The 26760-nt window shown below is 59.0% G+C and overlaps 2 protein-coding genes across 2 annotated transcripts in view; one reads left to right on the top strand and one right to left on the bottom strand.

Annotated features, from left to right (window-relative positions):
• Positions 1 to 609: 609 nt before the first annotated feature.
• BRF2 (BRF2 RNA polymerase III transcription initiation factor subunit) lies at positions 610 to 4894 on the top strand. The gene is made up of 4 exons (XM_057697217.1): positions 610 to 870; positions 1616 to 1675; positions 2934 to 3255; positions 4066 to 4894. The coding sequence occupies exons 1-4, from the start codon at positions 717 to 719 to the stop codon at positions 4805 to 4807; spliced, it is 1278 nt and encodes a 425-aa protein (XP_057553200.1). The 5' UTR covers positions 610 to 716; the 3' UTR covers positions 4808 to 4894.
• A 425-nt stretch (positions 4895 to 5319) lies between these two features.
• The window catches only part of ADGRA2 (adhesion G protein-coupled receptor A2), a 35302-nt gene continuing 13861 nt past the window's right edge, over positions 5320 to 26760 (bottom strand). Inside the window, exons 3-19 of the mRNA XM_057697216.1 lie at positions 17369 to 17440; positions 17036 to 17107; positions 16864 to 16935; positions 16399 to 16562; positions 15776 to 15989; positions 14981 to 15145; positions 14209 to 14407; positions 13545 to 13694; positions 13253 to 13414; positions 12272 to 12496; positions 11878 to 12094; positions 11065 to 11273; positions 10185 to 10312; positions 9775 to 9898; positions 9196 to 9341; positions 8431 to 8520; positions 5320 to 8256 (exon numbers count right to left, since the gene is read on the bottom strand). Of these exons, the coding sequence (XP_057553199.1) occupies positions 6999 to 8256; positions 8431 to 8520; positions 9196 to 9341; positions 9775 to 9898; positions 10185 to 10312; positions 11065 to 11273; positions 11878 to 12094; positions 12272 to 12496; positions 13253 to 13414; positions 13545 to 13694; positions 14209 to 14407; positions 14981 to 15145; positions 15776 to 15989; positions 16399 to 16562; positions 16864 to 16935; positions 17036 to 17107; positions 17369 to 17440 (3667 nt within the window). The 3' untranslated portion in view covers positions 5320 to 6998. The remainder of the gene's footprint in view (positions 8257 to 8430; positions 8521 to 9195; positions 9342 to 9774; positions 9899 to 10184; positions 10313 to 11064; positions 11274 to 11877; positions 12095 to 12271; positions 12497 to 13252; positions 13415 to 13544; positions 13695 to 14208; positions 14408 to 14980; positions 15146 to 15775; positions 15990 to 16398; positions 16563 to 16863; positions 16936 to 17035; positions 17108 to 17368; positions 17441 to 26760) is intronic.

Below are 26760 nucleotides of genomic sequence, written 5' to 3'. Positions count from 1 at the left end.
TTCATCTGTTGATGGGCATTTAGGTTGCTTCCACGTCCTGGCTATTGTAAATGGGCCTCATATTCTTTCTCTTCAAGTCCCGTAGACATTCCTTGCCTAGCCTCTGAAAGCCTCCAAGGTAGCCACTCTGGATTTGAATTCAACTCCCTCATTCTACAAGGGAGAAAAATAGACCGCCAAGAGAGGAAACAACTTGCTCCAGAGGAAGCTGCTCTGGAAAGAACACGATTTCCTGCTCTCTTGATACACTACTCTCCCTTTTAGACACAAATTTTGTACTATGGCCAAAATCAACATTCGTCACCCAAGAGAAATGGAGAATCTGAGATTCCCCTAGCGCTTTAGAGAGAAGAGTTTTTTGTGGATGGCAACAATTTCTTGTCTGTTATGCGTGACCATGCACGTAGAAAGCTTACTCAAACGCAACCCCTAGTCTGGCCCACCAAATATCTACAAATTGCGGGGAACCCGAAGACACAGTCCAGGCCAGGAACCTCCTCTCCTAGATCACGTTTCTACCCGAGTCTGCAGAGGAACGGACCGGAAGCGGCCCGCGGCCGCGGCGGAACTACCTATGGTACAACCGTCACGCTGGCCGGAAGAGAAAGGTGCAGCCCTTACAAGGCCCCGCTCCTACTTCCTGTTTCTGCACAGTTGCTGTTGTTGACGTTAGGGGCGGGTGTGGAAAACTTCCTCGGCTCTGGAAGGGTTGTGAGATGCCGGGCGGAGGCCGCTGTCCCGGTTGCGGCTCCAGTGAGCTCGTGGAAGACTCGCACTATTCGCAGAGCCAGCTGGTGTGCTCCGACTGCGGCTGTGTGGTCACCGAGGGAGTCCTTACGACCACCTTCACTGACGAGGGCAACCTCCGAGGTATCTGTGCGGGCTTTTTCAGGGCCGTGGATACAGCCTGGGGCGGTGGAGGGATTGACGTCAGATTCTTCTTATCTTCTGCCCTCTCCCTGTCACGTACACGCTTAAATATGCGAGAAAACAACCTAAAGTGAACGAGCGAGCTGCAGAAGGGCCAGGACTGTCATTCATCTGTGTTTTTCTAGCATCATATCTGGTATATGTAGTAGGTATTAACAAATGTTGAATAAATGAAACAGAGAAACAAAGATCCGCTCCGTTTACCTAGTCTGGGCATGGTGGAAGGATTATATTGATAGATCAATTCTTTATGAATACAGAAAATACTATTATCCCGAAGTAGTTTTGAGCACTAATTGGCAAAAGCATCTCTCTCTCTCTCTTTTTTTTTTTTTTTTTTTTTTTTTTTTGGCTTTTGCATTCTAAGTCCCTGACTACTGCAGCCCTCAAAATCTGCAGGCAGGAGAATTTCCTGAATTGGTTGTACAGGAGGGATGGCTTGAAATTTGGAACACTTGGAGCTGCTTTATTGCAGTCCTAATCTCCTTCAGTCTCTGTGTATTTGGTACTGCTTGTGGTCATAGAAAACCAGATGGACCTTTAACTTGCAACGATGGGCACTTTCTGTGACTCAAGGAGCGGGTGCCTGATGATTTGGATTCTGCTCCCGGGTTTTGTGTGGTGGGAGGGCAGGGGTCTGGTGAATAGAGGCTAAACAAGCTATTTGTTGTCCATTATCTTACAGAAGTAACATATTCCCGGAGCACAGGGAAAAACGAACAAGTTAGTCGCAGCCAACAACGAGGTGAGAATCAACCTTTTATGACACAGTGGCTTTAAAGAAAATTTTCCTGATGGTCCAGCCCATCTGCTTGTCTTTCCTGTTTTCAGCATTACTGTGTAAGGTCAAGAAGAAGAGAATGGTAATGAGAAATAAAGGATGGAGATGGTTCTAAAACAGGTTGCAATTAGGTGGAAGGTTTAGGTTTGCTTAGGGATATGTTTGAGGTAGACTCAAGGAGCCTAGATCAAGCTTTGGCTTGGCGACAAATCAAACTAGCCTCCAAAAGGTGGGGCACTGAAGAGTAACTTCTTTCCACAAATGTCTTTGTGCCTTTTGAATGACCTCACCAAGTGTCACTCTTGTCATTGTAGAAAGGTCTGTTATTTGTGCATCTGGTATCTGAGGCGCGTTTAACAGAAATTGCTGGTAGCTGCATGGTGGCTTCTTTGACCCCTCTATGTATAGTATGTCATCTGCTGTGACAGTTTTACTTCTTCCTTTTCAATTTAGATCCCTTTTATTTCTGATTGCTATGGCTATGACTTCCAAAACTGTTGAATAAAAGTGACGAGAGTGGGCATCCTTGTCTTGTTCCTGATCTTAGAGGAAATACTTTCAGTTTTTCACCATTGAGTATGATGTTAGCTGTGGGTTTGTCTGTATGGCCTTTATTATGTTGAGGTATGTTCCCTCCCTGCCCACTTTCTGGAGAGTTTTTTTCATAAATGGATGTTGAATTTTATCAAAAGCTTTTTCTGCATCTATTGAAATGATCATATGGTTTTTTGTTTGTTTGTTTTTTAACTTTATTTATTTATTTATTGGCTGTGTTGGGCCTTCATTGCTGCACACAGGCTTTCTCTAGTTGTGGCGAGCGGGGGCTACTCTTCGTTGTGGTGCGTGGGCTCCTCATTGCCATGGCTTCTCTTGTTGCAGAGCACGGGCTCTAGGTGCATGGGCTTCAGTAGTTGCAGCACATGGGCTCTAAAGCACAGGTTCAGTAGTTGTGGCGCACAGGCTTAGTTGCTCCACGGCATGTGGAGCAGGGCTCGAACCCGTGTCCCCTGCATTGGCAGGCAGATTCTTAACCACTGCGCCACCTAGGAAGCCCCGATCGTATGATTTTTATTCTTCAATTTGGTGATGTGGCATATCACACTGATTGGTTTGCTGATATTGAAAAATCCTTGCATCCCTGGGATAAGTCCCACTTGATCATGGTGTATGATCCTTTAACAGGTTGTTGGGACCCCTCTAACTCCTGCTGTGGGTTTCTTAGGTCTCTGCCGAGTGAGAGACCTCTGTCGCGTTCTGCAGCTGCCACCAGCATTTGAGGACACGGCAGTTGCGTACTACCAGCAAGCATACCAGCACTCCGGCATCCGAGCTGCCAGGCTGCAGAAGAAGGAGGTGTTGGTCGGGTGCTGTGTCTTAATCACCTGCCGGCAGCGTAACTGGCCCCTGACCATGGGGACCATCTGCACCCTGCTGTACGCAGATCTGGATGTGTTTTCTGGCACCTACATGCAGATGGTGAAGCTCCTGGGGCTGGATGTGCCGTCTCTGTGCTTGGTGGACCTGGTGAAGACCTACTGTAGCAGGTACCTGCCTAGTGGGAGACACGGGGGTGGGATGGGTTTAGACCTGAATCCTTTTACCTCTGGCTCTCTGTTTTTGTCCAAAGCCCATTCTGTAAGGATGTGGGGGCAGAATCTCTTCTCCCTCTCCTGTGCTTAGCGCTAGTCAGGTTAATCCCTTTTTACATTCCTAGAATGTTATAATTTTCAAATCCCTTTGCCCTTACAGCAACCTAATGATGTAGGAAGGTAGGTATTGGCCTTGGCATGGGGCTCCTGGGTTCTGCCACTCATGTCATGTGTGGCCTGCTTGGCTAAATGCAGCAACCCTGCCTTAACAGGATCGTGTGTGAAAGGATATTAGTAAGTGACAGAGCTGGAGTTAGAAGCTAATTTTTTTTTTTTTTTGGAATAAGTAGCTGTGTTCCTTTTTCTCTGACAAATATGGTAGAAAGCAGAGGCTGTCAGTGTCAATCTCGGGTTTGAAGCTTGGTTACTTCCAAGCTGGATGACTATGGGCAAGTTTTTGGACTCTGAATGCACGTAACAGGGTGTTGAGTGGATTAAAGGAGAACATTTGTAAAGCACTCAGAAGGATGGCTGACGGGGTGGGGGAGGGGGGTTGCCGACAGATGTAAGCTCTCTTCTGCACTCTCCTACCCTTCACCTCTTCAGCAGGAGACTCACCCTCTCTCCTCTCGGTACCTGGATAAACTTGCTGTCCAGCAAGCTTGAGTGGCCCCGGGTGGAGTGCATAGCTTGCCCATCTTCCGCACTTTGGAAGAGTGGTCCCTCAGAGGTATTGAGGCCAGACCCTCATTTTGGTTATTCCAGCTTCAAACTCTTCGAAGCCTCCCCGTCCGTGCCGGCCAAGTACGTGGAAGACAAGGATAAGATGCTGTCGCGGACGCTGCAGTTGGTGGAGCTGGCAGATGAGACGTGGCTGGTGACCGGGCGGCACCCCTTGCCTGTCATCACCGCTGCCACCTTCCTGGCTTGGCAGTCACTGCGACCTTCCGATCGGCTGCCCTGTTCCCTAGCCCGATTCTGTAAATTGGCGAATGTGGACCTGCCCTACCCTGCTTCCTCCCGCCTGCAGGAGCTGCTGGCTGTGCTGCTGCGGATGGCCGAGCAGCTGGCCTGGCTGCAGGTGCTGAAGCTCGACAAACGGTCTGTGGTCAAGCACATCGGCGACCTTCTCCAGCACCGCCACACGTTGGTCCGCAAGGCCTTTCGAGATGGAACGGCAGAGATGGACACCCAGGAGAAGGAGCTGCAGGGGCAGGAGCAGGGGCAGGGGCAGGGGCAGGGACCCAGCGAAGAGGACGTGGGGAGTAGCCCCTCAGATTTGCCTGCAGGGAAGCGGCCTGCGAGCCCTGCCCTCCTCCTCCCACCCTGCATGTTGAAGCCCCCAAAGCGGGTCTGCCCCACCCCGCCTGTCTCCACGGTCACCGGAGATGAGAACATTTCTGATAGTGAGATCGAGCAGTATTTGCGTACCCCTCAGGAAGTTAGGGACTTCCAGAGAGCCCAGGCCGCTGGTCAGGCTGCCATGAACGTTCCTAACCCTCCCTGATGCACAGCCAGGGTCAGGGGTGCTTCCCCCCAGCTGATGGCGGCTTGCTAGCAGGCCTGACATAGCCAGAGAAATCAGTGTATACAAGTCCTTAGGTATTTCCGTTCTCATGTGAGGGACCCAAGAGGGGCTCTGCACTTACTGGACCCTAGGTCCCTGAGTTGAAGTCAGAAGGAACACAGGGATGCTGGGGTGGAGAGAGTCCCATCCCTCAGTCCTAGACAGCGGTTGCACATACGCCTGTGGGCTGGCTTTCTCTTGGACTGCTGGGAAAGTGTCCCAGTCTCTCCTGCTCCGGAATCAGATTGGATGCCCCGCAGCAGCAGGGCTGGCAGGGCCTCCTTGCTGGTATGGAGCAGTGGTCATTCCCAGTGGTATCAGCCCCCGGAGGACAGAACTGGGCAGCCCTCGGCCTGCATCCATTCACATGCCTCGGTGGGTTCCTGTGTACGGGGTCAGAGATCCTTTCCCTCATAACAGAAGGACCGTGGGTGGAGTAAGGTCATAGCTCAAAGGGCTTTGCAAAATTTTAATATATTAAAACAAGAGGCATCTGCTAGAAAACATTCTATTGTATAAAACCCGAGCTTTTAAAAACATGTTTTCTTTGGCACTTTTCATCCCCTCCCTCCCCTTTCCCCAGCGTATTGCAAAAAGCTCTCCAGTGCTAAGGCATTGGCAGGGTATGTAAACAGCAGCCAGCATACGTGGAAGAATAATACGAAGCTTTTTTTTTTTTTTTGCTTTTTTTTTTTTTCTGTCTAATACTGTGTGCAGCAAGCATAAATAACAGGGCCCATCCTGAGGCGTGCGGGTTTTCTCCCTTCTCCTCTGTCTTCTCTCGCCTTGGCGATCAGGCCGTGGTGACGTGGAGACTGGGCCGGCTTTCCCTGTTGCTTTTCATGAGGCCCGAGGTTCCCTCCACTTGCATTGCCTGTAACCAAAGGCTGGTGGTTGCTTTTTAGGTTGGGAAAAATACGTGTGCTGGGGTTTACAAGTAGTGAAGGTGCAGGCCCCAGGTGAGCTGCAGGGGCCCCACCCACTGCCTCGGGGCCTTGGCAGGGGCTTCAGTGAGGCGAGAAGCTGGTGTGATGTTTTGGAGGTTTCTTCCTAATATGGAGCTAGAGATCAACTCATTGGAAGGGTTCTCCCATAGGGCCTTATGGAGGGAGGGAGTGCTCCTCCTCAGTCCCTGGGAGGTGGGAGGCTGAGGCTGGGGCCCTGTCATCCAGCAGTAAGTGCTTCTGCAGCATCCCCTGCAGCCTGGCGGTGGCGCCCCTCTTCAGAGCGTTTTTTGTTTCTGTTTTTAATGGGACTAGGTTTAAGGCAGGACTAGCTTCAGCCCCAGATCTAGGCACCAGCTCTCTCTGCTTCCCTCACATCATCGCCAGGCACCTGGCAGGCAGTATCTTAGATGTGGGGCCTGGGCTTCATCCTGAAGTGCCCCCTCGAGCCCCGCTGTGTGGTGTGTGTCCCAGTCCTGTGGGAATGGCCTCCAGCCCTACTCGTGCACCCTTCCACCTCCCCCCCTTCCAGAGAGCTAGTCCCTCCCTGCAGCTGCCTTTTCGCACTGCTCCACCGTCTCCTCTTGCATAGTTAATCCGAAAAACAGCACCTTGTTTCCTCCCATGGGTCCTGGTCACCTGACTGGTCTGCTAGGCTGGCTCCCTGGTTAGCCAGAAACTGGGTGAGGGAGAGGCCCTAGCACCTGGGCACAGACGGGTGATTTCATAGAAGGGCAGTGAGGAGAGAACACCTTACTCAGCCTTCGGTCACCTGTGTGTTCCCGATAGGGCTGATGGCTGCCAGCGGGAGGTGCGGGGAGTACCTTAGGAGGAGCCCGCCTGAGCTATGCCTGCCACTCTTGGTCACTCTACAGACCGACAGGACCTTTCCCCCAAGCCTGGACGGCAGGTGCTGCCGAAACCAGCCTGCGCCGGGCCGGAAACGTATCCTGCCTGCGGTTCAGGGATTGTCTGTCGCTACCCCAGAGGGACGGCCCTCTTCGCAGTGACAGGCCTGTGCCCGTCCCTTCCCCGGCCTCCAGGTCTAAAGCTGGCGAGCCCGGGTGCAGCGAGGCACCGCTACCTCCAGCCTGGGGGCGTACCGATCGACGTCTCTGAGGGCCCCCGAGAAGCGGGGTCACGAGCCCGCGCGCCCAGCCCGCCCCGATGCGGCGCCCGCCCCCGCCCTAGACGGTGGTCTCGCTCTTCCAGAGCCCGGTCTTCATGCAGCCGCCGCCGCCGCCGGCCGCCTCCGCGCCGCTCAAGGTGACGTCGTCGTACTTGCCGCCCTTGGGGGCGCCGTTCAGGCTGGCCGTGTTGAGCGGGTAGGAGCGGCGCTTGCTCTCCTTCTCCAGCGCGCCGGCCCCGCCGCCCCGGAGGTTGTCGCGGCTGGCGCTGCGGCGCTGGCCCGGCCGGCCGGCCTCGGGGGGCGGCGCGGCGCTCGTGTCGCTGCCCTCCGACGGCGTGAGCGCGGGCTCGCCCTCCGGCCGGGGGCCGGCGCCCGGGCTGTCGCGGCTGCTGCCCAGGTAGCTGTCGGACGGGCTGTGGTGCGGGCTGCCGCTCTCGCTGGACGGCAGCTCGGCCGCCCCGGCCGCGCCCCCGCGCAGCGCCCGGAGCCGGTTCTTGCCGCCGGCCTCCCCCGCGCGGTGCCCCTTGGCCCGGCTCTTGTGGCCCCGGCGGCCGTGGGGCAGGTTGTTGGGGTGGCGCGGGCCGGGCGCCGCCCGGGGGCCCGGGGGCTCGGGCTCCCCCGCCTCGCACGCCTGGCTCTGCGCCAGCTGCAGGTTGGTGAGCTTGCAGGTTGGCCCCGGGGGCGGCGCGTGGCCGCTGCTGCCGCTCGGGGACGACTTGAGGGACGGGGGCCCCTCTCCGAACACCGGGGACCCGTCCTCGGGGGCGGCGGGCGCGGCCCGCGGGGAGGCGCGGGGGGCCGAGGCGGGGGGCCGGCAGGCGCGCCAGGAGGCCCTGACGTCCCTGCGCCGGGCACAGTGGTGGGTGAAGACGAAGAGGCCCAGGGCGGAGGCCGCCGCCCCGTACAGACAGCCGCACACCACCCGCGGCAGCCAGCGCTGGGACACGGTCAGCGCCCCGCAGGCCCACATGGCCAGGTAGAGGAAATGCGTGGTCACCAGCGCCCCCAGCTGCACCCCCGGAGAATAGAGGCCGTCGCCATCCTCCAGCGGCCCGGGCGTCACCCCCCCTGAGCTCCCCGCGGCCAGAAGGGAACCCGAGTCACTCAGGAGGGGGCCGCTGCTCCTGAGCCTGGTGGAGCCCCTCAGCTCCTCCGCTGGCTCCAGGGAGACCCTGCCGGCGCCCCCCTTTGGGCTCTGCGCCAGCGGACCCCGTAAGCGCAGCCCCGCGCACAGGAAGTAGATCCAGGTGATGAGCAGAATCAGGGCCACCGGGATGTAGAAGGCTCCTAGGCTTGGGCGCCACACCAGCCAGCAGCTGAGGGGAGACGCGGGCGGCCGTGTGAGGTGGGGCCCGGAGGCTGGGCGGGTGGGTGGGGAGCGCGGCGGCTCGGTCCGCATGCGGGGGGTGGGGCCGGGAGACGGGCTGGGCGGGTGGGCGCGGCCCCGGCGGGGGAGTAGGAGGTTTGGGGCAGGCGGGCAGCGCGCTCACTAGGGGCTGTGGTCCCGGTAGTTGTGGATGTTGACAGCGGCTGTGATGCCGCAGATGATGAGTGGGATCCCTCCTGCGATCAGATAGAACCTGGAGAGGAACGGGTTTGGGGGTCAGAGAGATGGGGAACAAGGAGAGGACCAGGCGCTCGGAACCCTTCCCTCGGGGTCTCTGTCTCAGCCTCTTTCCCCTAGAAATTATGTCAGAGTTTCTTGCAGGGGATGCAAGGCCCCTCCAGGGCAGGTCAGTAGGGCAGGTCAGTAGGTCCCTAGGGAACCTAGGGAAGACGGTTCTAAGGGACTGTGGCCAGAATTGTTTTCTGTCTCCCTAAGCAGTACGGAAGTCAGGGGTGCCACTCGGTTTCCCAGGATCCCTGCCCAATGCCCTTCGAAGTCACTTCCTCCCCGGCCTTGTCATGCCTGAAAACCCCGAGGATGCACCCCCTCCATGGCGTTGGGCAACCTGGTGCCACCTAGGGCCTGGTCTCTTCTGCCTTTTGTTTTTTTCTTTTTGGCCGTGGCCATGTAGCACGGCTTGTGGGATGTTAGTTCCCCAACCAGGGATTTAACCTGGGCCACCACAGTGAACGTGTCAAGCTCTAACCACTGGACCATCAGGGAACACCCCACCTCCTCTGTCTCTGGAGCGTGATCTCCAAGACCTTGGACCACCCGCCTGCACCCACCTCGGGAGAACAGGTTTTGGTGTCCTCCACCCACACCCGAGCCCTTCCCCACCGCAAAGCTGACGGCCAGAAGCACATACCGGAGCATGGGTCGGGGGGCAGGCGGGGCAGCGTCCCCTTCTTGTGGCGGGGGTGCCCTCCAGGTGAGCTCCTTGTGGAGGACGCGGGCCTTCACCCCCATCCAGAGCAGTGTGGACAGTGAGGAGTAGTGCAGCGTGATGCCCACCTGCAGGGTTAAGGCGCTGAGGCTGGGGGACCGGTCACCCCAGAGCCTCAGCCCGAAGTGTCCTCCCACGCCTTCCACATGTGCAGCCCTCAGCTCCACCCAGACCCTCCCCAGGGTTCCGTCCCTGCCGTTACCCTCTCTACTCCCAAGCCAGGGACTCTCCGTGGCCCTGTCGTAGCTGCCTGGCTCGTCCCCGACCTCTCTTCCACTGCAGGTCCCCACTCTCCACTCTGCCCTGTCCCCTGTTGCTCTGCTTCTTACCAGCCGCTACTCCCATGCCCACCTGTCCCGCGGGGATGGACACAGAACAGTGGCGCTGGAGCCCATTACCATGATCCCCCCCCCCCGTCTTCCCGTGTGCCTCCCTCCTCTAGCCTAGGCTGCCGCCACCCATCTTGGAGCCCCTCACCCCCACCCCAGCCCTTCTGCTCACCGCCTGGCAGACCATCTGGTAGTTGGTGAGTGTGATGCCTCCCGCGAAGACGGCAGAGGTCATGGCCATGTGGAAGCACAGGTTCAGCAGCATATGCCAGCCCTTCCGGGACACGTGGATGGAGCTGCCGCAGAAACAGTCCTTAATGAATGGGCCACCCCACCCGAGGTCGGCCCATGGGGTCTCGAGGCCATTGGGAGGGTCAAAGAGGAGAAGGCAGGTATCTGTGTGCACACAGGCGTGTGAATGGGATAGACACCTTAACCCCCAGATGTGTTTTCCAACCGCAGAGGCTTCAAAGAAAATGCGAGGCAAGAGCCTGGGAAAGGAACACCCACTGTCACCTTGCCAGAACGTAGTGACACCCAGGGCCTTCCCAGCACGCCCTCCCCACCTGCAGGAGCTCTCACCTGTGGTTGAGGATGTAGGTGATGATGGTGGAGAAGAGGCAGAGCAGCAGCAGGGCCGTGCAGGGGTACACGACAGGGTGCAGCCCTGCCCCTGAGCCCCCCACCTCCCTGGGGAAGGCGCTCATCTCCTGGAAAGAGTAGGGGAGAGGAAGTGAGTAATAGAAAGCCGGGAGTTTGGAGGCCACCTTGTGGCGTCCTGGCCGGTCCCCCAGGCCAGTTTTCCTCTTCCCAAGCCCAGTCAGCTTTGGGTCCCAGCTTTGGCCCTTAGTCCATCCTAGTTGCAAAGATGTAAGCACCACGACATCCACTCTTAGAAAGTAGGTCTAGGTGGCGTTAATGGTCTGCCTTTCTGGGAACGTTTCAGGTTCCCAGCCTAGAGATCAGAGAGGAGGAAAGAGGGGGCAGGCTCTGTCTATGATGCAGCTGTACACTTGCTCAGGGTCTGGGAAAGTGGGCTGTGAAGTGTGGTGGGGGCGGGGGGCGGGGAGGGTGACCAGGAAGGAGAAACAGTCCCAGGTTTTTTTTTTTCACACATTAACACTCTGGGTGTTAGAGCGTGCAGGACGTGGACACTAGGCTGGTGGCTCCCGAGGCAGAACCTCCCTGTCTGTCTTTTATTTTTTTTTCCCCTGGGGCTGCTTTTCTGGGGATGACCTGATAGAGGGCCTGACGACATGCCTGGCTTCTGAAACACGAAGAGGTGTGGGGGAGGCCAGAGGGACATTTCCCTGTGACTCCTGGCCGTCATGAGGTCCCATAAGGCCACTGTCCTTTCGGTATTTCTCGGTGGCCCCTGGTGATCCGCGTGCCCCCGGCCCCAACCGGCACCCATTCCCCGTTCCCCTGCCCTCCACCGCCAGCGCCCGCCCGCTGCCCTCACCATGAGCACGGCCACGTTGCCCAGGTGCTGGCACTGCAGGGAGCTGACGTTGGGCTGGCTGGAGTGGAGCTGGCAGCCCTCGGAGCTCCAGCCCCCGGGCCCCCCTGGCCCCTCCTGGTTCCACCAAGCTGCCACAGGCTCGGCCCCCTCAGCCCAGTGCCGCAGCGAAACGGCCACCGGCTCGGTCAGGTTTCCCACGCCGCAGCCACCTACGGGGGAGGGGTCCACTCAGGCCCGGCGGGGTGCGCGCGGGGCCTGGGGGGTAGAGTTAGATGCCAGGTGTGGGCCTGTCCCCCCAGGGCCTCAGCCTAACTGGGGAGACACAAGGATGGGTCAAAATAAAAGCACCGGGAGGTGGCCCACCTAAGTGCCAAATGGGTCGTGGCCACGTGCCCAGGAAGGGAGGACCCCGGGGTCGGGGACAAGAAGGTGGAAGGTGACACGGAGGGAGCGAAAGCCTGGGTGAAGGGAGGATTCAGGAGGGCACCTGAGGGGGAAGCTGGCACCAGGTGACGAAGGGGGACGGAGGGACGCCCGGGTGGGTGGAGGGTTTGTGCTTATATCCCTTTGGAAATGTGACAAATCTGGGATGTGAAACCCAGAGTCTCCTGAGCCTTTTCTCCACCAGTCCCTTCCTTTATGGGACGTCCCTGTTCCACATCCCCCTTAAAAGGTACGGGGCTACCGTCCCCTGCCACGTCTACCAGGGCCTCAGGGGTGCGGGTGAGGGAAGAGCAGGACGGGGTGGGGGGCGCAGGGCGGGCAGTGGGAGGGGTCCCTGGTGGGGGGGCGGGGTGGGGTGCAGGCCCTTACTGGTCCCCGCGAAGATGACGGGGGTGGCCACGCCACGCCTCTTGCCAGGCCCAGCGGCTCCGGGGCGGGAGGTGTTGCCGTGGCTGCGGAAGAGGCGGCCGTTTCGGAAGACGAGCAGCTGCAGGGTGCAGTCTGGGGGGACCGGGGGAGCCAGGGCAGCGGGGAGGGATGAGAACAGACTGGGCGGCAGCTGGATGGAGGCCAGGGCCACGCTGTTCTGGGGGTGACACAGGAGTTCCTCAGAAACACCCGGGGTCCCCAGGGCTCTGCTGTCCTCCAGCCCCTCCTCCTGCCTCCCCTCTCCCCGTGTCTGAGTCTAGCGTCCCCTCACACCACCCACCCGACCAGACACCTGCACCCATCCTCTCAACATCCTTCCTCCTCCGGTGCCCACCTTGATGTGGAAGGACGACAGAGAAACGTTGGGCCTCCCGGTGGTACAGCGGAAGCGGAGCTGCTGGTCAGCCAGGGGTTCCGGCTCTGGAGAGGGGTTCTGGCCGGGACCCAAGGGCCGGGTGCCTGGCCCACCCACCTCCCTCCTCTGGAAGGCTGTGCAGGTCAGGCCCACGTAGCTGTGCGGCTTGATGAGGTAGGCTTCCAAGGCCACGTTCCTCGAGTTCTAGGGACGGGGACCTCGTCACCCCTCTCCTGGCCTTCGCCTGCCCGAGGTGGCAGACCTGCTCAGGCCGACCCCCCGTCCTTGCCCATCACTCAGGGCCTGGCAGCCTTATGTCTGCTGTGTACTCTCCCCAACCCCTGCTCCTCCGCCCTCCTCCCACTCACTCACACCCCACCTTGGAGCTGGCTCAGCTCTTGACACGTCCTAGTCCTGCTGCCCCAGTGAAGCCAGAGAGCAGGGTCCTGGTCCCCGCTCCCCGTATCTCCCCCGGCACCCAGCGCAGTCCCACACAGGGGCGATGCTGTGTGCTGCTTGTTAACTGGTTTGCCACCCACCACTGGAAACTCCCCCTCTTCTCAGGGAACAGAAGTCTCCGTCACCCCCCACTCCCTCCCAGTGCCACAGACTGGCTACCAGGCCTTCCTCCTGGTCCTTCCCCTCCTCCCCCCTCTGCCCCCACGTGTTTCCATTGGGCTAGCCCTTCAACTTGGTTCCCCGCACGAAGTCCTGTGTAACTTCTCTGATGTCACTGGCCTCCCCCCCCCCGCCCTGCCCCTGACAAGTTGGAATGTGATGCCACGTGACCAGGACCCTCGTCAAGTTCAGGGACCTGTTCGGTGTTCTGGCTAACTGGGCGCACGGCTGGTGCACACTTGGAGGACTTGCTCCTGGATGACGAGGGCTGGCCCCTGTGACCTCTAAGGTCCCTCACTGTCTCTCCCTGGTCGGGGCGTCTTCCCAGCTGGCCCACGGTACCACAGAGATGTGCTGGGCGTGGGGGCTCAGGGCGGCGCCCCCAACGCGCTCCAGGGCGCCCACGATGCCGCTGCAGGCCTTGTCCTCGCGCTGGGCCAGCCATAGCAGGTGCTCGTCCACCAGCATCAGGTTGCTGGCCATGTCCACCATCACCTCCACCAGCTGCAGGGGTGGGTGGGAGTCACTGAGGGCAGGAGAGGGGCTGGGGACTCCAGGGGCTGGGGTGCAAGAGGCTTGAGCAGGTGGGGGGCGGGTGATTTCCAGGGGTCCCAGGGGCCCGACTGAATCTCACCTCTTTGATCTGGTCAACGTAACCCAGAAACTTCTGGATCATCTGAGCCACGTAGACGACGTCCATCATGTCGGAGAAGCTGGTGGCCTCGGCTGTGTATACGCGCAGCTGGTGGGCCAGGGTCAGCGCGTTGGAGGCGTTGATGGGCATCTGGGGAGGTGGGGAGGAAAGGGCACTGTCTAATCTGGCTCCTTCTCCTCCAAAATGGCCCAGAGGCCCCCTCTCCTGCGCCGATGCCCAGGGCGACGGGGCCTGGGGAGCGGGGTCTAGCCCACAGCTGGCTCTGATCCAGACGGGAGGTGAAGGTAAGTCGTGAGCCCTTCCCGACTCAGGGCGGCCCACTGCTTGTGCCACTGCCTGAGGACCACGGGATGACCTCACTCTGTCCTTGTCTTCCCCTTAAGGCTGCCCTTGCCATATCGGGGGACAAAGTTGCTGGGGGTGGCCCACATATCCCAACTATGGCCTTGGGGGGTCTGAATCCCCCGGAAGAGGAAAGGCTAGAGGAGAAGAGCATGAGACACGGTGCCGGCCCCGTGCCCCTCACCGCGCATCCCAAGGAGGCAGCCCAGCCTCGAGGGCGGGCTCCTGGGCCCCGCGGGACCAGCAGGCTTCCCCCCTTCCCCTTCCCTGAGCCCTCGCCGCTCCCCTCTCCCGGCCTCACCAGCACGAAGGTGTAGAGCACCCGGGTGATGTCATTGGTGTACAGACAGGGGGAGTAGTCCCCCGGCTCCCAGCGGCCAGCTCGGTCACACCGGCGGGAGGCTCGGGTGCCGGGGGCACCCCCGCTCAGGGGCACCGAGGTGAAGGGGTACTGCAGGCAGGACTGGTAGGCTGTGATGCCAGCCAGAGTTCGAGGCCACCTGGGGGCAGAGGTGGGAAGTTGCTGATGAGCCAGGCTCCTCCTCCTTCCCTGAGAACTGTGAGGTCACACCCCGTGGGAGCTGGGGGAAGGGTCCAGAAGAGGGTGTTTGGACTGGACGTCAAGGGCTTCCCAAGCTCCACCTTCCTTCTAAAGCTGTGTTTGTTGGGACAGTGCTGACACGGGTGCTGGGGGGCTGGACTTGTAGTCCTGAGTTCAAGTCACTTATGCTTTCTGGGCCTTAGTCTTCTCAGCTGTACAATGGGGAGAATAACTCCTCCCCTGCCTAAGTCAGAGGCCACTGGGATATTAAAATGTGACATACATAGTGGGAGAGCTTTGTCGACTATGCATGGAAGGAAGGAAAAACAGAAACAAAAAAACCCCTTTTTGTTCTGCACAGCACATCTCAGAGGATGACTGTACACGAGAGGCTACGGGCTCTCTAAATACACCAGCGGGACTTGGAGCCGAATGACAAAAGGAAGTGTTTTCTCCACCTTATGGCAGGTGGGGAGCCTGGGCACCTGCGATCTCAGTGGCAGGAGCGGGGGTGGGGGCAGGGGTCTCGAACCTGAAGTCCCCTCGGTTGTTGGCGACGCGCTCAGCGGGGCAGTAGGAGGCCGAGGTCTCCAGCACTACGATCTCCACCTTCCTGCTGGCGTTTCCCTGGACCGTGGACACGGAGCACTCCCATTCGCCTGAGGCCCACACGCCGATGTGAGACAGGGTCAGCTCACTGCGGGCGGGCGGGCAGGCGAGGGCTGGCTGGAGATGCTCCCGGCGGCCACGCCACCCTCCCCCAGCACCCCGGTGCCGCCCTGGGGTGCAGGGCACCAGCTTCAGGCTCTTTGCTTGTCTTTTTTATTTCGAGCCACGTGGGATCTGAGTTCCCTGACCAGGGATCAAACCTGGGCCCCCGGCCGTGGAAGCACAGAGTCCTAACCACTGGACCAGCAGGGAAGTCCCCAGGCCCTTTTCTTTCACTGAGCCAGGGATACACGTACATGCTCCTTTAACTCTGGCCTTACGATAGTGTTTTTTTCTGAGCTTCAATCTCCCCATCTTTATCATAGAGATACTAATACCTCTCTTGCAAGTCCATTAGAGAGATCAAGTCCTATAATACAGGTGAGAGACACTGTATCAGTGTAAAGGCACTGAAGACATGTCAGATGTAATCGTTTTTTTCTATCCGGCATTCACTTTGCATCCCTTATCCAGACCATTTCTGACTTAGTTCTGGATCCACAGAAACATGCCCACACGTATTCCCAGGATCAGGCCAGCTCCTCTGGGGGGATGGCTGAGGGTACTGTGGCCACCCCTGCCCGCACCGTGGGCCGAGAAGGGGCCGCAGGGCCTGTACCTGGTGATGAAGGTGCAGTCGTGGATGAGGCTGTCGCCCAGAAGGATGCCCTCCTGCTCGTCACCCTCCACCGGGGTCCGGTTGTGGTACCAGCGGATGCGGGTGTCGTTGCCCAGGTAGCTGGCCGAGCACTGGAAGGGCAGCCGGTCGCCCTGGAAGACCACTTGGCGGAGGGATGGGATGAGGTGGTGTGTGTGCAGCTCCAGGGCCCCCTCTGCGGGAGGGGACGCCGGCAGTGAGGTTGAGTGATGGGTGAGGGTCCAGTGGGGGGCAGGGCCAGGCCCCGCTGTCTGGTCTGGGGTCTGCTCCAGCTAGGAAGGAGAAGGGGGCTGGAGAATCTCCGGAGATAAGAGCACAGGAGAGGAGCAGGCGGGTTTTGAACGAATAAAAGTGCTCCTTTCCACAGCACACTTGTCACCCCAAGAGGTGGGACCAGATGAAAACATAAACAAAGCAGAGGCCCCAGAGCAAGTTTAGAAAAGCGGATGGAGGACCCGACCCCAGTGGCATCTGAGGGAGAAGATACCCTGGAGACCAAGCCCACTGCACAGGGAGCCTTGAGCCAGAGAGGGCCCTTCAGGAGGGAGCCTGGGGCTGAGGCCTGAGGGTGCGGGTTTGCTCACCGCAGCGCAGCTGGGCCTCCTGGAGGCCACCCAGGGCCTGGGCGTGCAGGGCGCTGGGGTAGGCACAGAGCGTGCGCTCCGACAGCTGCACGGAGCGATTCCGGGCCCAGGACAGCAGCCAGCGCAGGCGACAGTCACAGGTCAGGAACTCGGTGCCGAAGTCCCTGCAAGGGGGCAGAGGGACCGCAAGGTAGAGCAGAGGGAGCATGGGCTCCCAGGTGGGGATGGAGCCCCAGGGAGGGACGGAGGCTGGAGAGGGCCGGGAGGGCACACTTGTGCACGTGTGCCCTGCTGCCACCACCGCCGCCACAGCAAGCATGGGGGGAGCGTGTGGTGGGGCTTCGGCCATTGTCTGTCCTGCCTCCTCAGAAGGCTGGCCACGTGGTCACCGTGTTTGTGGGTCCCCCTCCTGGGCAGAGGAAGGAAGCAGGGGCCCGAGTGCTCTGGCTGGGGAAGGATACTCACACAACCTTGAGGGCTGGCAGCTCATCAAAGACCCCAGGCTGCAGACTGGAGAAGATGTTTCCAGATATGTTTCTGCAGGGAAAGGGGAGATGCGATCTTCGGCTCTCCCTGGGCCACAGGAGGGGGAGGTGAGTGATGACAATGCGGGCCCCCCACCCCGCCCCTCACTCACAGCCGGAGAAGCCTGGGGAGGCCTTGGAAGGTCTCAGAGGTGAGACAGCCAATCCGGTTGTTGGAGAGATCTCTGGAGAGACACACACAACCTCAGCAAGCCGGCCATGCGGTAGCACACGGATCCGCTTGTGAGGGACACACGCGTGTGGCTGGGGCTTGTGTGGGCAGTGGAGAGAAGGGAGATGGGGTTGGGGTGTGAACTGTCTGTCCCCAGCCTGCCTGTGTGGGGAGGAGGGGCCGTGAGGGCGGGCAAGTGGAAAGGTGGGATTCGAGGGGGCTCCTCCAGGGGTGGGGGGAGGCTGGGACCTTGGGCTGAGGACAAGCCACTCACAAGCGCTTCAGCTCCCCCAGACCCAGGAAGGCGCCCGGCTGCACGGTGCTGATGATGTTGTTCCTCAGGTCCCTGTGGGAGGCAAGAGGGGCCTCGGTCTCCCTCCCAAGCCCTGCTCTGCTCCGCGCAGGCTGGGAGGCGGGATGAAGGATGCGGGATGAAGGACGCGGGCCCTCAGATGGGTACCCCTCAGCCTCCCTGGCTCCCAGGCCAAACATCAGGGAGGATGCAGACACGGAGAGAGGGGTGGGAAGGGCCTCGGATGAGGAGGCGGACGTGGCGGAAACCGGAGAGGAGCCAGCAGAGAGCCGCCCTGAGCTGCTCAGTCTCTCAGGGCTGCTGTAGAACCATTTGGGAATGGGCGTTATCGTCCTTTGTCAACTTCCACACCAAGGTAAGGCCATCTTGAGCCTGGCTGCGAGGAGGTACGTTAGCGCCATCCTGCAGACGCTCCGCCTGGCAGGTGCGGCAAGGTCCCGGGCTGGCTGGTGACCTGGAGGATGCTGCCCCGGGGGTCCATCACCCAGCCCCGCCCCTCAGCCCTCAGGTGAGGAAGCTGAGGCTGAGGGCATCACCTGCCACCTTCCCCCCAGGTCTCCTCGGAGCCCACAGTGCGGAGAGAAGGTGGCAGGGGAAGTGCCACCTCGGGCTGGGCTCCCGTGGGTCACAGACTGGCCGGAAGATGGGGGCCCCAGGCTCCACAGGCCCAAGGGTCACCCGCCAGGGGGAGCGAATGCAGGTGAGTCGTCAGAGTAGCTTCTGTCCCAAAGTCTGTGGCTCAAACTCAACTGCATGGCCAGAGGGTCACCTGCCCTCCCCTTTGTCACATCTTCCCAGGGGTGGCAGGGGCAAGACGGAAGGGACAGTCCCTGCCCGCTGGGGACTGGCCAGTACCCACCTGGCCCCAGATCCCCCTCAGACCCTGCAGCCCTCTGGGACCTCTGAGGCCGAAAGTGAGGGCCGGCCCCCTGGCCTGCCCCATACCCCGTCCCCTGCGGGGCAGAGCCACGGGGAGAGGGGCCAGGCTGACTGGCCACTCGCCCACCTACCCAAGGGCCACCTGGGTCTTGCCTGAGCCACACCAGAGCAGGCTCGCAGCCCACGGAGACCTTGCCAGGAGGTCTTGCTGTCCACCTGGGGTGGGGGGGGGGGGCAGCTGCGGGCTCCGGGCTTGCTCCCTGCGTTCCAACATCCTCTCCAACATCCTCTCGGGCCCACCCAAGCACCCGGGAGACTATGAGGCAGAGGGTGAGGGTGGGGGTGGGTCCTGGAATAACCAGCTTACGTTGGCTGGTGGGGTCAGCCTGTTCTGCAAGGCCCTGCCACCCCCCAGCCCAGACGGAGGCCGGGGCTCTCAGCTCTGCAGGGCAAAGCCTCAGGGGCAGCTCTGGATTACGGGTGGGAGGGGGTGAACTGAGCCAGCTCCCTGCTGGGGGGAGAGGAAATGGATGTCCAGGGTGCGGAGGTGCCCTCCCACCAGGGGGCCTGTTTTCACACTGACAGTCCCAGCTGGGGACAAAAACATCTAGAGAGAAACAGAGAGACCAGAGAGACAGAGACAGAGAGACAGAGACAGACAGAGAGAAATGAAACAAATCCCCTGCCCAGCCCTGCCCAGCCCTGCCCCTGGCCCAGGGTCCTCACACCTCAGTGCCCTCTCATACCAAGGACTTGGCCTCCATAACCTTGGGGCGCCTTGAGAAAGAAGAGGAAGCCACCAGAAGGACCACTTCCTAGAGGGATGACTTCTACCCTCCGTGTGCAGGCAGGGAATGTGCAGGCAGGGAACGTGTGAGAACCTAGAAGGCTCCTGCAGGGTGGAGGCTGGAGGTGGTGGGGAGAGCGCCCGCCCAGGCTTGCCCCTCCTGCCCGTCCTCCCTCCCCCCTCCCTGCCGCCCAGGCCCCCGCCCGCACAGCCTGTGCCCCCTGGCCCCTCTTGGGGTCTGGCCATTCTCAGGGCTCTGCCTCCCACCCTGTGCGGGGGACGGACAGAGGGAAACACATTCCTCATTGTGTCACTTCCCTTCATGGGCTGCCAAGGGGCCCAGGCCACAGCCCCCCGCCCCTTCCCTCCCTGCTCCCTGTGTTTATTCCCATTTCCTCCCCGGCTCCCCTCGAGAATCCCCCACCCGCCTGCCCCACTGATGCTCTACAGATGGGAGCAAGGCAGCAGCTCGGGCCCAGCCCCTTCCTGCCCTGCGCTTCCTGCAGCCCAGGCCGGCCGGGGCCTCCTGAGAGGGGAGCTTCCAGGAGTGTCAGAGTCCCGACCCCTGTCTCACCCCTGCACAGTGGCTTCCGGGGTGACCAAGGCAGCCCTCGGACGGAGTGCCCTCAGAGTTGGCCTGCTGGCCCGGACCAACCCATCCTGGGTCCTCTCCGGAGGGGCTCAGGCCAGGGGTGGCTCCTGGCTGAGCCGATAGCTGGATGGGATCTCTGGCCCCTGGGCGGCTGAGGCCTCCTGGTCCCTAAGGTGGGGGACGCAGCTCTGGGGCTGTACCCTCCCTAGCGGTAGGAGGAAGGGCTACCATAGAACTTGGATGTTTCTGTGGACCTGAGAGGCCCCTCTGCACCTTTCCTGCTTAGCACATCCTTTTGAATATGTGATGGGCGCGATGGAGTCCGGCCCCAGAAGAAGGCACTACTTGCCAACATTGTGCATCTGATTTCAGGGGCTTGTGGAACCCCGCTACAAACCCCTGCTCTGGACTTTCTCATTGGATCCCTTCATTTCTTAGGTGAGGTCACAAAGACGGACAGATGCGTCTGTGATGTGGAATCTCCTGCCCACCTCTGCTTCCACAGAGCCCTGGTCTTGGAACCTGGAGAAAATGTAGCTTATGTGTGGAACCTCCCTCCCTACACCCCCTCACCCAGTCCAGACCAGGCTCCTGGATCCAGATACACCCCTCTCCCTGTATCTTGCCCACATGGAGGAGAAGGACCCCCTATGGCAGAAGCTGGGGGGCGGGAGATCCCTGGGAGCAAATCTTACTCTATGCCCTTCTTGGGAAAACAGCAGCACAGGAAGCTGAGTGTGTAACACTGAGCGTGCGGGCACAAGCCATAAGAGAGCACATTGCTATGTCAGACTTGAAAATTTAAAACTTTTGCTCTTGAAAGGATACCACCAAGAAAGTGAAAGACAGCCCTTGGGATGAGAGAAGATATTTGCAAATCATATACATGATAAGGGGCTTCTATCCAGAATATATAAAGAACTCCTACAACTCAATCATAAAAAGACAAATAGCCCAGCTGAAAAAAATGGGCATGGGACTTGAACAGACGGTTCTTCAAAGAGGATATGCAAGTGACCAATTAATGCACGAAGAGGTGCTCAACTCCATTAGGGAAATACAAATCAAACCCATGATAAGAGACCACTTCACGTCCACTAAGATGGCTCTAATTTAAAAACCAGAGATTGGAATCCTTATATTATTGATGGGAGTGTCAAATAGCACAGCCACTTGGGAAAACAGCTCAGCAGTTAAAGTTACCATACGACCCAGCAATTCCACTCCCCGGTACAAATCCAAGAGAAGTGAACATACACGCACACAAGAACACACCCAGGAATAGTCACAGCAGCATTATTCATAAGTCCCAAAGTAGAAACACCCCAAATGTCCATCCACTAATGAATGAAGAAACAAAATATGGTATCTTCATACCATGGAATATTATTTGCCCTTAAAAAAAGAATGACGTGCTGACACACGCTATAATACGGGTGAACCTTGAAAACACTATGCTTCCTGAAAGAATCCAGTTATAAAAGATTACATAGTGTGTGATTCCTATTTACATGAAATGTCCAGAAGAGGCAAGTCTATAGAGACAGAAAGTAGATGAGCGGTTGCTTAGGGCTGGGAAAGAGGGGGTGGAGGAACGGAGAGTGATTGCTAATGATTCAAGGTTTTTGTGGGATGATGAAAAGGTTCTAAAATTAGATTATGATGAGGAGGGCACAACTGTGAACATACTCAAAACCATTGGATCCTACGCTTTAAACGGGTGAACTTTATGGTAAGTAAATGACATCTCACTGAGGCTATTGGGAGTGAGTGTGTGAGTTTGTATGACAGTGTGTGAGCTTGTGTGTGTGTGTGTATGTGTGTGCGCACACGTGCCCGTGTACCCTCGCTTGGACAGGGTGGGGCATCACGAAGTTGGCTGTCTCTGGCCCCCACAGACCTCCCTGCTTGTGGCTTTGAAAACCAAATTATAGGTTTGGAGGCCACAGAGCAGCTCCCCTGGGCCCTCCCTCCAGGACTTTCAGGGTTCCTTAGAAAGTGGGGGTCTGGCTAAGGAGTGGGCAGAACGCCCCCGCAGGTACAGAGGCTGTCTGGGGGGAGGGGAGAGGGAGAGGTTCTGGGGGCCAGCAGGAAACCCCAGATGGTCCTCGGCTCCCTCCCACCCCCACGTGCCGGGGGGGCCCCCTCTCGTGTCTGATCTCATCCTATAGGTATTTATGGAGCACACAGCCTGTGCCAGGCATTGGGCCTACATCGGCGAGCAGGAGGGCTGTCCCCGGACCCATCGGCCTCCCTTCCCCGGCCCTCGGCTTCGCTAGAGCCCAGGGCAGCCTCTGCGCCGCATTCCTCTCCGGCGCGAGGGGGGAGAGGGGAGGAGGGCGGGAGCCCGGCCGCCTTACCCTCGGCCCCGCCCACAGATTAATGGAAACCACCTGGCGGGGGAGCGGCACGCCACCCCCACCCCCACCCCCACCCCCCCATCGTTCCCGTGAGCATCTGCGTCTAATGAGTGCCCCAGCATCGCTGCATACCAGCCCCCGGGGCTCATTAATCTCATTAGGCAATGACAAATCATCCTGGGGCTGTCCAGGCTCCTGCCCCGGGCCCTCTGCTCCAGGCGTGCACAGGCCTCTGGGGCGTGTGTCCACACAGATCCGCACGCAGGCCTGCACGGCCAGTCCCGGGCTCCCTCGGCCTCTCCTGGGGGCTGCCTGCCCTGCGGCCGGCTCGGTCCCCGGTCTGGGGGCTTTCTCACTGGGGCCGGGGCACCCCGGAGGCCGGGAAAGTCTTCTGGTGGCCGGCTCCCTGCTGACCCAGCGGGGAGGATCTGGGCAGAGGTGCGAGGGACCTGAGAAGCGATCCATCCATCCGCGAGTCCTTTCCGCACCTGCACTTCACCTACACAACCGCCTGCCTGGGCTGGGGGCTCTGGACGAATGTAAGCGATCGAGGGTGGCCGGTGTGACTTCTTGCCTCTTGGAACTCTTCCGAGAAGCAGGGGACAGCCGGTTACCGAGAGCCCGAGTTGTCCCCTGCTCTCTCCCTGGTTGAACTCATCTACCCCCATGACCACCTGTCAGGGGGGCTGTGCCTTGCCCCTTGTTTGGGTGAGAAACCTGAGGCTTGGACAGGCACCCAGAAGCTAAATAATGGAGGTGGACTTCAATCCCAGTCTCTTTTCACTCCAGGGTGAAGCCCTGTGTCCTTTTGTCACCTGCTCCCCTGAGGAGGGCTCAGAGACAGGGCCTCACGCACGTCTGGGCCCTTCTGCACACTCCTGGGATGGCCTTGAACTCTGTTGGACTGTTTCAGATTCTCCTGTCCAGCCTGCCTGGCGGATAAAGGTGTGTCCCCCGCCCTCCCTATCCCACCCCAGTCCGGAGCACGAGTCCTCCCATAGGATCATCTCAGGCACCTTCCCACTCAGCAACCCCTGTGTCCCCTTCCCGGCCTCAGGGCCCTGCCCTACAAAACAGGGGATTCCCCCACTTACACCCCACCCGTTCGCAGAGGCCAGAGGGGTGCTCAGCTCGGGCCGGCAATGCCGGCACTTTCAGGAGCAGCCCGGACCTACGCAGTTATCAGGCAGGCCGGTAACTCCCACGGGACTTGCTGCGCAGACTGTGGGATGTGAAGCTGCCGTGGGCTCAGCCGCTCCAGCCTGGACGGCCGAGTCCAAAAGGACAGAGAGATCAGTGTTTCCTGGCACCAACTCTACGCCAGGCCACGGCGTCTCATTTGCGATGAATAGGCCCACAGTGTGGGGGTCATCTGGTCTGCTGGTTCCCAACCCCGATGAGTATGAGAATCGCCTGCATACCTTAGAAACAATTCCCAGGCCCCTCTGACCTGAGGAATTAGCATCTTCAGGCCCAGGCCCAGGACCTTTCCCCACCTCTGGGGTGGTGGGTAGTGATTGTAACAATTAGTTTATGTGTCAGACTATAGCACCCGGTGACTTAATCAATCAGTAATCTAGGTGCCGCTGTGGAGGTATGTGGTAGATGTGGTTAACATCTACAATCAGCTGACTTTAAGTAAAGGAGATGACCTTTGCTAACATGGGTGGGCCTCATCCAATCAGTTGAAGGCCCTGAGAGCAAAAACGGAGGTTTCCCAGAGAAGTTCTGAGTTAGGACTGCAGCATCAATAACTGCCTGCCTTTCCAGCCTGCTGGCCGGTCCTACAGATTTTGGATTTGCCAGCCCCTACAATCACATGAGCCATTTTCTTAAAATAAGTTTCTTTATAAAGAAATAATGTCTTGGAATTCCCTGGCGGTCTGGTGGTTAGGATTCGGCGCTTTCACTGCTGTGGGCCTGGGTTCCGTCCCTGGCTGGGGAACTAAGATCCCACAAGCTGCGTGATGTGGCCAAAAAAATAATGATAATAATAAAGAAAGAATTTCTTTGCTTATTTATATAAGGACACTCACACATACATCTCCTGTTGGTTCTGTCTCTCTGGAGAAGCCTGACTGATACGTGGTGACCAGCCAGGCTGGAGACCCTGGGCTCCTCTAGCCCCTGCACTGCCTCTCCATCCCAGGAAAGTGTGGGCACCTGCTGAACCCAGCACCTCCTCTGTCCAGAGGCCTCCCCTCTTCTGAAAGCCCGGCTGCATCACTGGGCTTTTTGCTCTTTTCCTTCTCCTGTAGCACTGTGGGTATCACACACACCCAAGGGTCATAGAGTTTTAAATCCAGAATGCACTTTACAAACTACCCCGTTCCCCCACATTTTTTTGTGGTCTTAGTTCCCTGACCAGGGATTGAACCCATGCCGCCTGCAATGGAAGCGTGGAGTCCTAACCACGGGACCACCAGGGACTCTCCCCCTCCCCCCGACTTTTAGCAGATGAGGAGACTGAGGCCCCAAAGGGAGGCCTGCCACTGACCCCACCTCCCGCCACTCCCCAGTGACAGTGCCCTTCTGTGCCTCCAGCTCAGAAAGACTGGACCCCCGTGCCTTCCCACCTGCCGCTGCCTCTGCCTCCAGACAGCCACCTGCCTGCCAGCTTCCTCCCTCCCCAGGGCTCGGGCTGCATCACCTCCCGTGAGGCCTGACCCTCACTGCATAAAACAGCACCCCCCACCCCAGTGCCCTCTGGCCCCCTTCCCCTGCTGCTTTGTGTTTCCCTGCAGCATTTGTGGTCTCCTGACCTATTATACATTTCTTTGCTATTTTCTGGGTCCCGTCCGTGGTGGGCAAATTCCCTGGAGCAGGCACCTGGCCTACCGTGTTCACGCCTGATGCCTAGCACGTAGCTTGGCACGCACAGGGGGCTCAGGAAACATCTCTAGAGCGAACGACTAGACGATTCCTAGCAGGGCAGGGGCTCTAACTCAGGACCTAGAATTCTCACCCTAGTGCCCTTTCTCATCACGTGACTCAGCATTTAGTCCATCAGTCGTGACTCCCCTCCCACTCTGCTTGCCTCCCGTGATTTGAATGCACCTACAGCACAGTGACCCGGGTCCCCGTGCTGCGGGGAGGGGTCCGGTTGGGTAGGTTTGTGTGGTGGGGAAGGAGAGGGCCATCTTCCCATCTTCATCAGAAAACCTACCCTCCTGAGGGACTTCCCTGGTGGCACGGTGGGTAAGACTCCATGCTCCCAATGCAGGGGGCCCGGGTTCGAGCCCTGGTCGGGGAACTAGATCCCGCGTGCATGCTACAACTAAGAAGCCCACCTGCCGCAAGTAAGACCCAGTGCAACCAAATAAATAAAGAGAAAGAAAATCTACTCTTATGAAATTGAAGGACGACCCAGGAGACCCAGCAAGCGGGCAGACCCAGCGGGTTTTGGCGGAGGAGGAGAGAGGGTAAAGATGAGAAGATGTCCCAGAGGCCTCAGGAGTCTCCAGGCAGCTTTAGCTCATGCTAAGAAGGGAGACAGACACTGGGCGGTGACTGGCCCTGGTTGGCCAGGGCAAAGGACTGTGGGCAGCTGTGGTTAGTTTTTCTTCAAAAGATCCCAGGAGGGAGCGTCTGGTTTCTGGCGATTCAGTCCTCTAAGACCAAGCCTGCGCTGAGCGTAGGAATCACTGCTCCTAAATGCTTAGCTGCTTGTGGGAGAGAAAAATCTTTCCCTATTTGTTGGTACCTAACGAGTCTTTTAAATAGCAGTTTGGTGGCAGCCCTTCCTCCCTGTTGGAGCAGACGGTCAGTGGGACCTGATCACGGCTGTGTGCGTACCCCACGGCCAGCATCTCGGGACCCCTCCCACCCCCCCCCCATGCCCTGATTCCACAGAACATGCTCCGCCTTTCCACGCTAAATGTGGGTGTGCCCTTTTCCACCCCTACTAACCCAGCCGGGCCACCAAGCTTTCCCCGCAGCCCTTGGGGGGCTGGGAGACAGGCTTGCCCTTCCCTGGTGAAGTGCGTACAATAGAGACGACCTCATAAGATTGCTGTCCTGGTTAAAGATCTACACTGCATGTAATGTAGACACTGCATCTCTATTACCCTTGAACTTTTCAGCTTTCGCGGATCCCTCCTTTGGACTTTATGGAAACCCCAACCTACTTCAGTCTGTGGTCTCACTAGACTGTAATCTCTTTTGCTCTTTGAGAGCAGGCTTCCGCCTTACTCTTTAGCATCCTCCATTGCTCTGATCCAAGATTTTTAGGCAAAATGGTCCTAGAAGGGGCAAGGCCCTGCTGGAGGCCTTGGGAATGCCCAGCATGTGGGAGCAGAGCTAGGAGACAGGGGCTTGGCGGTGGGCGTAGATGGCAAGGATCCGGCTGCAAGAGACACAGGAGGTCCAGGTGTCCCCTGGAGGAGACAGGACCCAAGGCTGCTGTACAGGCTGTGAATCGGGAGCTGCCAACTGAACGGGGCATTGAGAGAGGGGTCGATTCAACCCCCTCCTTTGGCACGGACGTGCCCGTGACCAAGGCAGGTCCCCAACTCTGCGAAAGAGCTCCTCTCGGGCCAGCAGGGCCCTCGCCGTCCGAGGCCCGCCTGGCCCCGCAGGGCAGCCGAGGATGCCTCTGCTGCTGCAGCTGTACGCCAGGGCGGCGGGGGTGGAGGGAGGGGGAGAACCGGCTGTGATCCGCTGTCCCCACCCTTAGCCCAGGGCTCTGGCCCCTTGGAGCTTTGTTTGTTGATTGTGTTTTGGGAAGGAGGAAGGA

This window comes from Hippopotamus amphibius, chromosome 10, assembly GCF_030028045.1.
Source record: "Hippopotamus amphibius kiboko isolate mHipAmp2 chromosome 10, mHipAmp2.hap2, whole genome shotgun sequence".
Classification (NCBI taxonomy): Eukaryota; Metazoa; Chordata; class Mammalia; order Artiodactyla; family Hippopotamidae; genus Hippopotamus; species Hippopotamus amphibius.
Note: the sequence above shows the minus strand (reverse complement) of the source record. Positions and strands in the feature narration are given on the sequence as shown.